Consider the following 14,973-nt stretch of genomic DNA (forward strand, 5'->3'; position numbering starts at 1 on the left):
GATTCTTTTCGACAATTTCCGACAACCAGGTATGCAGAATAACCAACCTCCTATCAGATTTGTTCCATTTTTCATTTTTAAGTACGCCAAATATTTAGCAAGTTTACATACAAACTCAGTAATTTATAAAGAGATAGAAATAAACTAATTTAACACAGGGAATGCTTCAATCTCAAAGTTGCAAAGCTGGGTAGGTAAGGCATTAATACATCAAAAATTAAAGTAAAAACATCCATTCAGAACAAAATTAACATATTAGTACATCAGCTCTGAGGTGACTTAGCAACACTAGCCTGCTGAGCTCCCTGTGCAGGTGCTCCATCATAGCTACCACCACGGGCATTCCCACTTGCATTACCATCAGCAGAATATGCTGGGGCCTGAGGATAACCAGCACCATAGGAACCATGTGGTGCCTGACCATAACCAGGTTGACCGCCTGCAGGAGCACCATATGACGGAGGACCATATGATGGAGGACCATAACCAGAAGGTGGTGCTCTTTGAGAGCCTGCTTCTGGTTGGGAATATCCAGAAGGAGGGGGCTGGGAAGGAGGATACCCAGGTTGACCATAACCTCCAGCAGCATTAGGTGACTGTGATTGTCCGTATGCAGGCGGAGTACCACTTGGCTTTTGAGTTTGAGGGGGTCCATAACCAGACTGTGTTTGAGGTTGGCTGCCATATGCTGCTTGGGAGGTTGGCGGTACCCCATAACTTGGCTGAGCAGCCCCTTGTGGTGGATAGTTGGCAGCATTTGGGCTAGGCTGTTGGCTGCTACCATAACCTTGTTGTGAAGGTTGGACAGGTGGAACTTGGGTTGAATCCCCTTTTGATCCATAGTTGGTGGTAGTTTGGCCCTCTTGAGCTGACCCATAGCTTGGGGCTGAGCCATAGATTTGCTGCTGATCATATGATGTTGGCTGAGCATACCCTGATTGTGGTGGTTGTTGATATGCACCATAGCCATCCTGAGAATATACCTGCCCCGGTTGGTTATAACCAGCGGATGGTGGTTGATTGTAATTGTAAGCAGTCCCATCAGCTGGAGGTGCAGGACCACCAGGATTCTGCTGTTGCTGAGGCTGTTGATTATAATAATCATAGGTAGACTGCTGAGCAGTTGCAGTGGACTGGTCCCAATTGGTAGAATATCCACCAGCTGAGTGGGGAGGATAACCTGCATAAGCTTGCTGAGGCACATTGTACTGGGAAGTTGGACCAGGGTATGCTCCAGGCTGTGCATAGCCATAACCAGGTTGTTGAGAAGCGGCAGGGGGAGCCCAGCTAGAGGGTGGCCGAGCTTGGTAACCTTGCTGAGAGTAACCACCGGACATTGATGGATTTCTAAGACGATTCTGCAAAAAGAAAATTGTTACCACAAATAAATACAAATGAACTCACCCAAGATGTAGTATTACATACAGCAGTAGATATTTAAACAGATAGACAAGCAAAACATGCATCACATATAAATCAACATATAAATAACACAATATTAAGGGTATGTTACATTATCAGATACCATATGGGATTAGAAAGGGGTATAAAGGCCAACATACCGTACCAGATCGAGACAAAACTGAGTTACTCCAGCAGAAGCACACCCTCTCCCTATTCGAAATGAATGGGTACAAAAGGAAAGCACAAACCACAGAAGTAGACAAGCATATGATATTCATTGCCTCAAGGAAATACACTATATTGTATCTCAAAATACTGGGTACTTTACTACAATTCTATTGCAAAATATGGGGTGATATGGTAATAGTATAATCATTCTCATTAACTAAACAAGCTAAATGTAGGGACTTACATATAGACTGCATAAGCAGCGGCAACCATGACTCCAAAATATACAAATTGTCAAGACAATTAACTTCACAAACCTTTGCTACAAGTAAATAGAAAATTGTCCTTCCCCAAACATCACCCAATAATCTAAGAGAACAAACTTGACTGGAACCATCAGATAGAAGTACGTACATAGTTGTCCTCCCCCAAACTTCACCCAATAATCTAGGAGAACAAACTTGACCGGAACCCTCAAATAAAAGTACGTATAAATAAACCAACAGCAATATGAGAGGAAATCAAGGGATAAAGACGAGTGGAGACAATTAAATTTAGAGTGTAGATTTAAAAACCGCAACAAATATTAGAGTTAATGATAAAAATTACGAGAAGAGGCTATAAGAGCGGTAACAAAGCACCATAACAAGAAGGTAGGAGTGAAGTGCCACTAAAATGCTTAACAACTAAAAGCACATACAAGAAACAACTGCCTAATAATTTAACAGCAGAAATTAAACAAATAATACTAGTTTAACAACTACAAAACAGGATGTTGGAATAAGAGTTTCGGAATAAAAAGCTTCAGGTTATCATGCCAAACATAGCTCCAGCATAAAACACGAGGACAACATTATTGAAGTTTATACCATAAATATTTCCAACAATGAACTAATCAGTACAACTAGCATTGTGTGAAAGAATGAAAACATGTGATGATGTAATTGTTAGTTATGAAGTAAATCCAGGTTGAAATAAGAGATTCAGAATGAAAAGCTGCTGGTTATCATGACAAACATAACTCCAGCATACAACAAGAGGACAACATTATTGATGTTTATATCATAAACATTTCCCACAATGAACTAATCAACACAACTAGCATTGTGTAAGAGAATGACAATGTGTTTGCTGCAGGTTGTCATGCCAAACATAACTCCAGCATATGACACAAGGACAACAATATTGACGTTTATATCATAAATATTTCCCACAATGAACTAATCAACACAACTAGCATTGTGTAAAAGAATGATAATATGTGTTTGTGTAATTGTTAGCTTAAACAATCATGGTTGAAAAAAGGAACTTAATAATAATATATGGAAGGGAAGTTTAAAATTATGCAGTATACGAGGTTAAGGCTATTATGCCAAATACAAGTTGGGTATCAGACCTGAAAAATGGGAGTCAAAACGGATGTCTAGTTTACCATCTATAGACATAGACATAAATATATATACAGTCCAGTGATGACATCATACCGACCAATATAAGACTTGATGCTCAGATAAATATCAAAATGAGATTAAGAACCATACCCTTGCATGTGTAAGAAACACCAACAAAGGGATTCCATGTTAGTGTCACTAATGGTCCAATATAAACTAACCGTACAATTGTTTCAATAATAAGATCAGTAACAGTTAATAAGACCACTGTTGAACAGGCTATAATTCCTATGAGTATCTAGGTTGTGACCAGAGGAAACCCAGACATCCCTATGAATCTAAAGCGCAACATCATGCTAGAGTTAAAGCTTTTCTACACTAAAAAAAGCCTGCGCAAAAGATTGGTATCACTAGACACAAAAATAGATTAACATATCTATAAAATAGATGTCAATATCCTCCCGAATCAATTCTATGAATACATCCCAAATCAATTCTATGAATACATAATATTACTAAAGTCTGCAGATTTATTTATGTATCATAGTAGACTACAGACACAAAACCGAGTTAGCAAGGACTGAGAAGTTCAAGATAATTTTGATAAACTTAGGACTTTACCAAAATAATATAACTATGATACAAGATTTTAAAACAAAGCAAGCACAACTAATAGTTAAAGATTTTAAAACAAAGCAAGCACAACTAATAGTTAAATATAACAGTGACTTGCTCCCTAAATCACATTTACATAAATCAAAGGCTGCGAGAGTATATACTCTTCTGAATATATTACAACATAAAACAAAAACTCTGTATAGATAGACAACGCCTTAGCCATGAAGAAATGGCTACTTATCTTACCATCTAAACATTTGGCTAAGCTTAATGCACATAGAAAACAAGTTTGTAATAAAAGGCATGACCCCAAATCAATTAGTAAGAACTAAAAACCGAAAGCCGACAGATTGCATAGGTCAAGATAGTCGAATCATATTCTACTTTTCTCTACCAAAGTAAAAATCGTGATCTTATGACACCTTCAATGCATGAACAATAGCAAATATCACAGAAAAAAAAAAGACCTGAACAAGCTTAATTATTGTGTGGGCTCCAAGAAAGAATTGAGTTTTAAGATTTCTTTATAAACACCCATCCAGCAATCATAAGAGAATAGCATGCTTATATAACATCAATAAGTAAGAAATGACATTGTTCTAAACACAAACTCATCTAGTTTATCTATCTCAACCATCTAACATAAATAATGATTACAGAGATACAGACAATAACTACAAGGTGCGCATGAGAATAAAACTTCGAAGCAAAACTAGACTTGGCACATGGCAAGCAAAACAAGCTATAACCAAGGCCAAATCCAACAGTAAAGCATAGGGTACAAAACATACCTCGCCACTGAGGATTGAATCAACCAATTGTTTTGCAGATTCAATTTGTTCAGAGGTCCCTTCAATTTTTAATGTTCTTTCAGTGGATGTGTCGCCTGGGGGAAGATGAAGAGGAATCACCTGAAAGAACATACAAGTACAACATTGTGAACAACAATAATATAAGGGAATTTCACATCTTCAACATCATCTATTGCTGTAGTCAAATATAGAAGTAATTGTGAATTAAGAGTAAAGTACAAATCCAATAACATTAATAATAACCACAACAATGATGATGATTTATCGTGTGATTTACAAAGCACAACAAAACAAAATGAAGGCATGGCTTAAGAAGGAAAACCTGAATTCTTGCTCCAGTTGTAGCTTGCATACTCTTTATCGTTTCTCCACCTTTACCGATTATAAGACCAACCTGTAGACACAGGAAAAACCATTCCAACCAAAAAAGAAGAAAAATTGAGTCCAAAAGAACTCAACGCACAACAAAAATGTGTTTTGTACATTACTCCTAGGCCCACCTTGTTATTTGGAATCTTCATGGAAAACTCATCAGCACCACCCTGTCCAGTCATTCGTCGAGTAACAAGTCCATTACCTCCAGACTCAGCCTGTTAAAAACACAACACAAATCCCAAAAGAAACTGATTCATTAAAAAAAATCACTTCACCATACAATAATCACATCTACACAAAAAATACTTGAGCAGTCCTATATTTTCAAATAAAAAATACTTGAGCAGTCCTATATATTTCAAATCCATACTAATTCAAATGAGTCTTAAACAAAACACAGAATAAAGAGTATAAACACTTAACTGAAACAAACTTCATATCACCTATCAAAAACTTTTACGCCAAATTAAATATTCACATACAAATTAAGATGCATGATATCATTCAAAAAAAAAAAATTAAAAGAACATGATATCATTCACTCGTGTATCATGATGTTCTTTTAAAAAAATAAAAATATCAAATATAGACTTAGCCCTCCAAAGCTCTTGGCTCCAAAACCCTCCAAAAACCAGCTCACAATGACACCCTAAGAGATTTTAAATTTTCTAAACATATAAAATATGAATGAACAACTTGATAATTAACTAGAAAAGAGTCTATAGATAAAATAGGGTACCTCAGCAAGAACTTCATTGATGAGTTTCTCAGCAGTAGCAATAGCATCAGAAGTACCAGTAAGCTCAACTAATCTATTTGGAGAATTAGGATCAGCATCCATATCACGGGTAACTTGGATTTTTGCACCAGATTGCAACTGAAGATACTTGATAGTTTCTCCACCTTTTCCAATAATAACACCAACCCTTCCATTAGGGATTTCAATCTTCTTGCTTGACCCTTGATGCGAATACGAAGGTATACTCATAGGAGCTGCATATTGACTCTTCAAATCTACATCACCAATTATCAAATAATCGAAATTAAACATCAACCAAATAATAAGATTAACAATTTCTGAATTTGTATAGACTAAGTATATGTTCGGTTAGTTGATTTTGATTGAACTAATTCTGATTAAGTTAAAAGTGAGTTGAAAAGTGATTTATATTTAGATACATGTATGTAAAAGTGAGTTGAATAGTAAATTTGAGTGTTAAAATCAATTCTAGAATCAAAAGCTCCAATTTCTACTTTCTAGAATCATATAGAATCGATTCAAGTAAAATCAATTATACTCGAGTGCAACCAAACATGTCAAAGTCAATTGTATACCTCTACAATCAATTTTGGAGTGATTTATACTTGGTTACATTCAAGTAAAAGTGATTTGTACAATAAATTCAAGTGTTAAAATCAATTCTAGAATCAAAAACTTCAATTTCGCAAAATCAATTCTACATGAGAGCAACCAAACATGTCAGAATCAATTCTACACCTCAATTTTAGTTGCTGAATCTAAACAAAAAACTTACAGAGACTAAAACCAAATAGACTCTATTAAAATCATGTTTAAACCTAAAATTAAGTAAAATTAGGAATAATTGAATTGTGATAAAAGAGGTGAAACACTGACCTGATGAATCGTAAGGGGAAGGAGGACCGTTGTCGAATTTGGTCCGTTTGACGACATCAGAGGGAGCAGCGGCACCAGAGAGGAGACGAGCGGCGACTTGTTGAGCACGTTGTTTAATGAGTTCGAAATCAGCGGTGGCGGGAGGGGGGACGTTGTTGTAAGAAGGAGGAGGAGGTCCGTCGGAGAAACCGGTGGTTCGTGAGTGAGGAGGTGGCTGTTCGTCGTACTTGCGTTTCAGGGAAGGTGGAGTTGAGTCGTATTGCGATTCGTCAGCCATTGGAACTGGAATTGGAATCGGATTGAAGAAGAAGAAGAAACCCTAGCTGTAGCTGGGGATAGAGGTTTGATAAGATGCGTCTGTGTCACGTGTTTTGGTTGGTTTTATAGTGGAATAATAACAATCCGGATCAATAGTCTATGCCACACTATTCGGCTCACCTAAATATCTTTTTTTCTTCTTTCTAATTATCTTTTTTTTTTTTTTCAATAAAAATAATTAACATAGGGTTTTCCCATAAAAGGAAATTAGAGAAAAGTTAAGGATGAGTGGACCCAAAATATGGGTCGGTCATACCACTCAACCTGTCATGCAAGGAAGAATGGTAGTTCAATGGTTGGATTAGATGCAATAAGATGGTTTGCGATTGTTGTTCATTTGAGTAAAATGATGTGTTTATAAATATACTTCAACATTTAAGTTAAAGAGATCTCGGAACTTTGAAGTTTTTCTCAAAATGGCGGTGTACTTTTTTTTTTTTTTTTTGCAGTAGATTGTTCCTTTTATAGGTGGTTGCGCCCTTTACAATGTGTGGAATGGACGATTGTTTTGATCATAGTTTGAGTGCTCAGACTGACTTTGTCGCCTTATCCTCTTGTTGTTGGTGGTCCTTAGTTGGACTTAAGCGCATCATTATGCATTTGACTCCATATATGAACATTTATTCTATAATTGAATGAACTTCGTTTTAGTCTCATCATGAGAGCAACCAAACATGGATATAACGAAGGATATATGGCAGACATAGTTCATTTCATTGATGAAAATTGGATTTTGCATATCGAATCATCATGCAGATATTATAATTCTGATTCATTCCATTTATGTTATATTATATTATAGTTATAAAATTGTTATTGCATGTGATGTTTAGATTCATACTATAATTTAGATTTATTCCGTCTATAATGTGGTTGTTGTACGTGATGTTTAGTTTCATAGTGTAATTTAAACTAATTGCGTCCATGTATTAGGTTTATTTACGTGTTTGCACCACATACAATTTAAGTCATTTGATATCAAAATGTTTAATTTATTGGAATACTGACAGAAAATTGTCAACATTAACTGTTGATAGTTGTAGCACCAATGATATTTTTATTGATCGTATGCTTGATAAGATTGCACCTTATTGTTTTGTTTTGAATGAAGAGTTGTTTCATATGCGTTGTTGCCCCCATATATTAAACTTAATGGTAAAAGATTGAATGCAACACAATCTTTACTTCAGTCGAAAAGACCAGGGAAAATGTTTATTTGGTTTCGTTCCGACACCAAAGATGGAAGAAAAATTTAAACATGTTTGTCAATTGTCGGACATGACTTAGGGAAAGAAGCTTGCACAAGATTGTAAAATAAGACATAGTAATCTACTTATTTAATGTCTGATTTTTTACTGTCTTGTGAAGAAGTTTCTAAGCGTTATTCTATACGTTTTACTCAATACAAATCTTTACCGAACGAATGAGATTGAAAAATGGCAAGAGAAATATGTGACAATCACATCCACCTAAATACCTCATTCCAAACATGGACTAGCCAAAGGTTGACGATGTCACAAGTTAACCACAAAACTTAAAATATCAATGACCCGTGTTGAATGAATCAACTCCACGTCAAGCATTCCTACAAGAGAAATGATATTTTGACAACCACTTTTTGACAACTTTTAGACAACTTTCTCTCTCATACTCACATGATATTGTTATCCTCTCTCTTCCTTTTTCTCTCTCCATTGTTTTTGACCAATAAGAAGTGAGAAAAACAAGGTTGTCAACAAAGTTGTCATCAAATGGATGTCAAAATATCATTACTCGTCCTACAAACATAAATTTTAGGTTGGAACAAAGAATTTTTCACTTTCTACTTTCCATTGCCAATTTTAATATGACTACTTAGTTAGTTGGTAATTTTTAAGTTCATAAAATACCTTAGATAAAATTATAATTTTGATTTTGATTCGATGTGTTTGAGATCTACTTATTTACTTGTAATAGTCGAGTTAAATTTACATTGGTAGAGATGTGATTGACATGTAACTGGTGTTGGTAGTGAACGCGAGTATGATCGTAATGAAAAATCCACTAACCTTAATGTGATTGCACTTGATGAGGACGAGTACATAAAATCCTTCTAATAACCCATTTTGACTTATATTTGAAATATGTATAGCTTTTTTAAGTATCATATTTCAATACTCTTAATTTGGTTGATTTTATTGTGTTTGATGTTTAGCCATAAAATGCATCGCACTTTCTTTGTGTTGTGAATTCGATGAAAACTCACACCAATAACAAACTTGATGTGTGGATCAAGGGATAGTCAAGCAACCAATACAAGTGGATCACAGTTATAAACACAAACAAAAGTAGAAAACAGCGAGAGAGAGAGAGAGAGAGAGAGAGAGAGAGAGAGAGAGAGAGAACACAAAAGAATCTATTTACCCAGTTCGGTCCAAATTGACTTAGTGTGGGGGAGAGAGCAGCCCAATGAGTTAGAAGAATAAGTCTCCCGCCTAATTCTACCCAAAGTCCCAATCTCTTCCCGTAACCAAGAGACTCAATCCTAATAGTGTTTTCCAAGGTGAATCAACCCTCAAACCTTAGTGTTTGTTCCCAAGAGACAAACTCTATACAAACCCTATTTTTGTTGTTGTCTTTCTAAACCCTTGTTTCAGCCTCCTCTATCTCCAGGTTTACTCTGATACAAAGTCTATATTTATAGTAAAAGTAACCCCCATAATTGGAACAAATCTGGCCCAAAAATATACGTTTTTGAAATATTCTGATGCGACAATTCGGGCCCCGAATTCCTCCATTCGGGCGCCGATTTTTCACGTGTGCCAGGCTGAAAAAAACCAGTGTCAATTCGGGCCCCAGACAACACCATTTGGGCCCTAAATTGGCAGTTTCCAGAAACCTCAATTTCTCCAATTTTGAGTCACTTTCACAACACTTTGGTTCATACGTAGATGACCTTATCACTTTTTTGATGTGGTTATGACTGTATTTTTTCTTAATGTTGTTTTTTCTTAATGTTGTTAAAATGTCATATGAAGTGGTTGATATGATAATTATAAACAAATTGCACATTCAGAATCGCATTAATCTAATAAACAAGTTGTTATTTATGTTCTCCTAGTGTTGTAATCTTATTGACTATAACAATATAATTCTTTTGACAGAATGGTTGATCACATTGAAACGTCCTCCCATGTTGACCCCCTTCAAGATTTTATGTATAACACACCAAAGCCTAAAAGGATCGCTCACACGTTGTAATATCTTTAAGTTGCAGCTTGTATAGATATATTTTGTTGTAATTACTTATTTTGAAGTTTAGTCAATGTTCAATCATCTTCCTTTCCAATATTTTGTGACAAGGTATGAGAGAAACATGTGAAAATATATATACCTTTTGCATTCTAAGAACCAACCTTCAAATATTATAGTAGCAATGTTTTCGATAAAATTTGGATTGATTAATTCTTTTTTGTTTTTTTTTTTATAATGATTGAAATTGATCAACATGTTCTAAAAATTGATAAAATTTCTACTTTGAGGTTCATAAATGCTTCAAGAGCAATTGATAGCATTTCCCATATATTTCATCCACGTACGTAAAAATGAAAAAAGAGCATCGATTTCATTCACTATTTTTTTTTTTGGGTACAAGATTCACTATTTTTTTTATACACTAAAACTGAGAACTTTGCTTCGCCACATCATATAATATAAACGAAATAAAATGTAAGTTCAGTTCTATTTAACCCCATTTAATTCAATTTTTTAAGGGACTCCATTTCATTCATCTACATACTCTAATAATCATAATGTATCCAAAGATACTCTTTAATCAAAACAAGTTAGCAAATGAAATGACTGGCCGTAATTCGTTTCAGAAAATCCGACCAGCCTTGCGCACCACCATTCTAAATTTTCTGAAGTGATCAAAGAATACAAGGCTGCAATAAATTCATATCACCCTCATTTGAATATGAACCTTACAATGGATTTGAAATTCATCAATTGTCCAATTCTGACGATATAGTAGTCAAAGCAAGTATAAAATGATTTTGAGCACTGTAAAGAAGAAAGAAAAGGGTACACAAAGGAACAATACAACACCTAGATGAACAAAATAAAGAGATAGTCATTTTACAGTTCCACACTGAATCAGAACTAAACAATTTCATTAGACAGTATTAGCAATCTTGGAAAACACAAAAGCCATTGCATCCATTTCTTTTCAGACAATCCTCTCCAACTCCCTAGCATAACTAAGTGTTTGGTTGATGAGTTGCAGGGAGGGTATTTCTTTGCAAGGTGCAGAATCCTTTGCCTTTTGAAAATAGACAGAACCGTTCTTGATTTCCCATTCAGGGTGCTCCTGAAATCAGTAGATATACTAATTATAGAACCGGAGAACAAAACAATGTCGTGCAAAGAGATTCAGGCTTATCAAGTAAAAGCAAAGGAGCAACATGAAACGTAGAAGATAAAATTACGCATTCACAGCAGAAATTAATATTTACTATACAACATCAATGTACAGTGACATTTCTCACCTCCTTAATATATTCCAAGAGTTCCTGGTCTTTGGTGAACAGCAACATCTGCTTAGCATCATTAATTGAAAGATAGTCATATGCCTTCTCACTGCATCCTGCTATCTCATCTCTGAACGTTTAAAGATACAAACTAGTTAGCAAATTGACATGGATGTGCAAATATGGAAAAACAATATACAACAGAGGTGTGCGAGCTTCAAGGTTATAATAATGGTTGTGCTTCGGCCAAATTTTCATTGCAGGAACTACGAAAAATAGACTTCAATACTACAGATATCTTTAAGTTTATAGTAATTATGTTAGAGAAATTAGTTTCGAGGAGAACAATAAAAACAAAGTAACCAAGTCCAACTTCAGAAGTAAAAAAAATAAATAGATGGAGTTCCAATTTAACGGTTGAGTTCAATCATCAGGTAGGTAGGCTATAAGAAATAATGACAACAATTATTACCTGATGGTCTTTGCCAAAAGATCCATGAAATACACATATGTTTCATGTGGTACTGTCTGTCGAGCACTCAAGACACGGTTGTATGCCCCTTCCATAAAGGATTGCTCCAACTCCACGGCATGCTTAATACAAGGATTCTCCAGAGCAGTGGATGAAAGCAATTCCAATTCAGTATGGAATTCAGCAATCCTATTCTGCACAAGAAGTCTCAACAGGTTGAGACCAAGTATTGGGTACTCCTGAGGAGATTGGGGAAGACGATTACTGCAACACATGAAAAGTCACCATAAATTACAATAGCTCAACAAGAAAGCAAATAATGAGTTGGATATAGAATCACAGTCTGTTCTAGATAATACTTTCACGTTTCTTGGTATATACTACAAGGTAATATACTATAAGGCAATAGTTAAGTGATCAGGACATGTCTATTGTTTTAGATCCGGATTCAACAGTCTGAGATTAGAAACATATATTGTGTACTTGTTAACAAAGGGGAAAGAATCATTTACCGTGCATCAGTGTAGTAAGGTTTCAATTGAAAGAAATCTCTTTCAAAGGCATCTTGATCCTCAATTTTTACACTAAGGACAACGGCATGTTCGTATATATCCCCTGAAAATTTTCAACAAGAAGAAAAAAACATTTCAGACAAAGAACTAATAGCTAGCAACTTTTTCCTATTCACCTGACAAGCAGTTATTATCTTATTCATTCTAATTAATATGATCGAGTCATGGGAGAAAAGTTTCAGTATTTTATTTTGTATAATTGATATGGAAAATGGCTCATCATTTTATTTCACTGAACTTGAAGCATCAAACAGTTTCCAATTTTAGTATAAAAACTCTTGTATTTTTGTCTCCTCTAAAATACAGTATTTGTCATGCAGCAAGACAAAGGTTAACTTGCAGTTCTACAACAACCAGATAGAAAAATTTATCTATCTTTCTTACTACCATGGTTTGAGGAACAAAACAAGATCCTCTTCCAACCTAATTTAATTTAAGATTCACTCGCATGATATTTGATGAAGTGTGTGTTTAGTTCTGCGGTTGCCAGAATTGATTATGAAATAATTGATTTTGAGATAATTGATTTTGATTAAAATTGAGTTTAACATAATTGATTTATGTTTGGATACATTAACATAAAAGTGATTGTGTTAATTTATGATGTTTGGGTAGTTTGCATCAAAATTGGTTTTATATGTATATTACTAAAATAGGTTTTATTAATATATTTAAAACTATATAAGAAGTTTATCTTCTTTTATTACTAATAACACAAAATACGGATTAGAAAACAATGCAGGAGAATGAACAAAGAGAAAGGGAAGACCAGAGCAACTGATTGGAATGAAGAATATTACTTGCTAATTTGCAATTCCAGCACAACCAGATAGAACAGTTATCTATCTTACTTCCAATTTTAGAAATAAAAACTATTTTCTTGTCTCTTCTAATATACAGTTTTGTCATGCAGTACGCTAACTTGAAATTCCACCTTAAACCAGACAGAAAGGTTATCTATCCTACTGCCATGCTTTGAAGAACAAAACAGGATCCACTTCCAACTATGACAGGAGGTATGGAAGAATAATTCAAATTTATATCACAAAGAGCTCATAGCCAGGATAATCCATTAAAATGTCATTTACAATACAACCTAATTTAAGATTCACTCATATGATATTTGATAAGGTGGATCTTCTTTTATTAAAAAAAAAATACGGGTAAGAAAACAATGCAGGAGAATGAACAAAGAAAAAGTAAAAATACAGGTAAGAAAACAACGCAGGAGAATGAACAAAGAAAAAGTAAAAAAACACCATAGAAACTGAATGGAATGAAGAGTATTACTTGCAATAGTTAGCTCTTGAACTGCATTAGGTGTATCTGCAAACAAGGGTGGAAGGCTTCTGAACCCTGTTAGTAACACCTGCAAGTGAAAAATGCCACTAAAAAGTCACATTGAGAATTGAAAAAACAGAAAGAATCACCAGCAATTAGGTACTATTTTAAAGACTATAGCCAGTTTGGACAAAATTCTCGACAAATAATTATGGAAAACTAAATGATAAGGAACCCTACAATAACTGAGTTTATTAAACAACAGTTTCTTGTATAAGTTGTAATTAACTTCTACATCTCAATTTTTTTCAAAAACTTTGTCTAACCGTTTAAGGCCTTTCTCATAGGCAAAGAATCACAATTCATAATCTTATTCAAACAAAAAAAATCCCATAAGCTAGAAGCTAAATCCTAACTGGGTCAGTATAAACCAGAGCTATGAATTCAAGCTGCTCGAAGTCATCCTATAAGCCCAATAACTAACAAGTATCAAGACACAATGCTTTCAAAGCAATAGTTTCCTTTCTATTGGGTATTAGGGTTTGATGAGAAAGTCCCAAATTGCCACCCAACAACCTGCCACTAAAATCTTTTATTTTTCGGGCTAAATATTTTAAATTTCAAATCTAGCACACGAAAAATTCAACTCAATCAGTACCAATCAAGAGTAAACCCCCGTTTCTCACAAACACTTATGTGGGTGTGACAGTAATACATCTGACCCAAAATGCGCAATTATATTCACAATCTCTCACTGAATCAACCCACAACCATTTTACTTCACAAGAATATCTACAAGTTTTTCTAACAGTTCCTCTCTAAAATATGTTTCTTTTATAGGTTATATGCTTCACAATTCAAATCTACCACAGAAACAACCAATCAAGAGTAAACCCAGTTTCTGAAAAACCATCTTACATTTTTCCGTTCCTTATTTAGGTCATTAGGTTATATACTTTAAAATTCAAATCTAACATACACACTATACAGCACAAAATCAACACAAACAACCAATCAAGAGTAAAACACCGTTTCTAACAACCCCTCTTAATTTTTTTATACAAATTAACTAATTAAATCAAAATTACATATGAATTTCACTGTAACCCAAAATTGACATAATTAATTTAATACAACGATCTAAAACTAAAGCAACACACAGCATTGAAATTAGGGTAGGAAAGAAACTAGGGTTTAGTAGGGTTAGAGTGTACCTTAAGCTGGGAAAGGAGATTTGAAGCGGAATCGAAGTCGTTTCTGAGAAAAGCAGCTTTGAATCGATCGAACAACTGAGAAACTTCTGTGAATTTGGGATCCATATCGTGATTTTGGGAATTGCGGTTTTCAAAGGTTGAGTGCTTTAAACGACAATCTTCAAACACAGAACGACAACAATGAATGAGTGAGTTTTATTTTCT

At 34.7% G+C, this 14,973-nt stretch overlaps 2 protein-coding genes across 2 annotated transcripts; both read right to left on the reverse strand.

Annotated features, from left to right (window-relative positions):
- Window positions 1–32: 32 nt before the first annotated feature.
- On the reverse strand, window positions 33–6,757 carry LOC146952210 (uncharacterized). Its single transcript, XM_085758873.1, has 6 exons — window positions 6,405–6,757; window positions 5,508–5,782; window positions 4,894–4,983; window positions 4,716–4,787; window positions 4,373–4,492; window positions 33–1,358 (listed from the first exon to the last, which is right to left on the reverse strand). Exons 1-6 carry the CDS (start codon window positions 6,679–6,681, stop codon window positions 264–266), a joined length of 1,929 nt encoding a protein of 642 aa, XP_085614999.1. The 5' UTR covers window positions 6,682–6,757; the 3' UTR covers window positions 33–263.
- A 3,889-nt stretch (window positions 6,758–10,646) lies between these two features.
- Window positions 10,647–14,973, reverse strand: RPN12A (regulatory particle non-ATPase 12A). Its single transcript, XM_085700135.1, has 6 exons — window positions 14,770–14,973; window positions 13,565–13,643; window positions 12,215–12,317; window positions 11,703–11,966; window positions 11,249–11,360; window positions 10,647–11,070 (listed from the first exon to the last, which is right to left on the reverse strand). Exons 1-6 carry the CDS (start codon window positions 14,872–14,874, stop codon window positions 10,930–10,932), a joined length of 804 nt encoding a protein of 267 aa, XP_085556261.1. The 5' UTR covers window positions 14,875–14,973; the 3' UTR covers window positions 10,647–10,929.

Source organism: Medicago sativa, chromosome 1, assembly GCF_051527215.1.
Source record: "Medicago sativa cultivar Bolivia chromosome 1, Bolivia_mono, whole genome shotgun sequence".
NCBI classification, from domain to species: Eukaryota; Viridiplantae; Streptophyta; class Magnoliopsida; order Fabales; family Fabaceae; genus Medicago; species Medicago sativa.

Excerpts from the sequence above, each read along its gene's own strand:
- LOC146952210 (XM_085758873.1), bottom strand. The coding sequence starts at position 6,681 with ATGGCTGACGAATCGCAATACGACTCAACTCCACCTTCCCTGAAACGC. Across the intron at positions 5,783-6,404 it reads TTCCCCTTACGATTCATCAG|ATTTGAAGAGTCAATATGCA; the intron begins GTCAGTGTTTCA and ends TTGGTGATGTAG. Across the intron at positions 4,788-4,893 it reads TGAAGATTCCAAATAACAAG|GTTGGTCTTATAATCGGTAA; the intron begins GTGGGCCTAGGA and ends CTGTGTCTACAG.
- RPN12A (XM_085700135.1), bottom strand. The coding sequence starts at position 14,874 with ATGGATCCCAAATTCACAGAAGTTTCTCAGTTGTTCGATCGATTCAAA. Across the intron at positions 11,361-11,702 it reads CTTTTGGCAAAGACCATCAG|AGATGAGATAGCAGGATGCA; the intron begins GTAATAATTGTT and ends TTAAACGTTCAG. Across the intron at positions 11,071-11,248 it reads TCTTGGAATATATTAAGGAG|GAGCACCCTGAATGGGAAAT; the intron begins GTGAGAAATGTC and ends TACTGATTTCAG.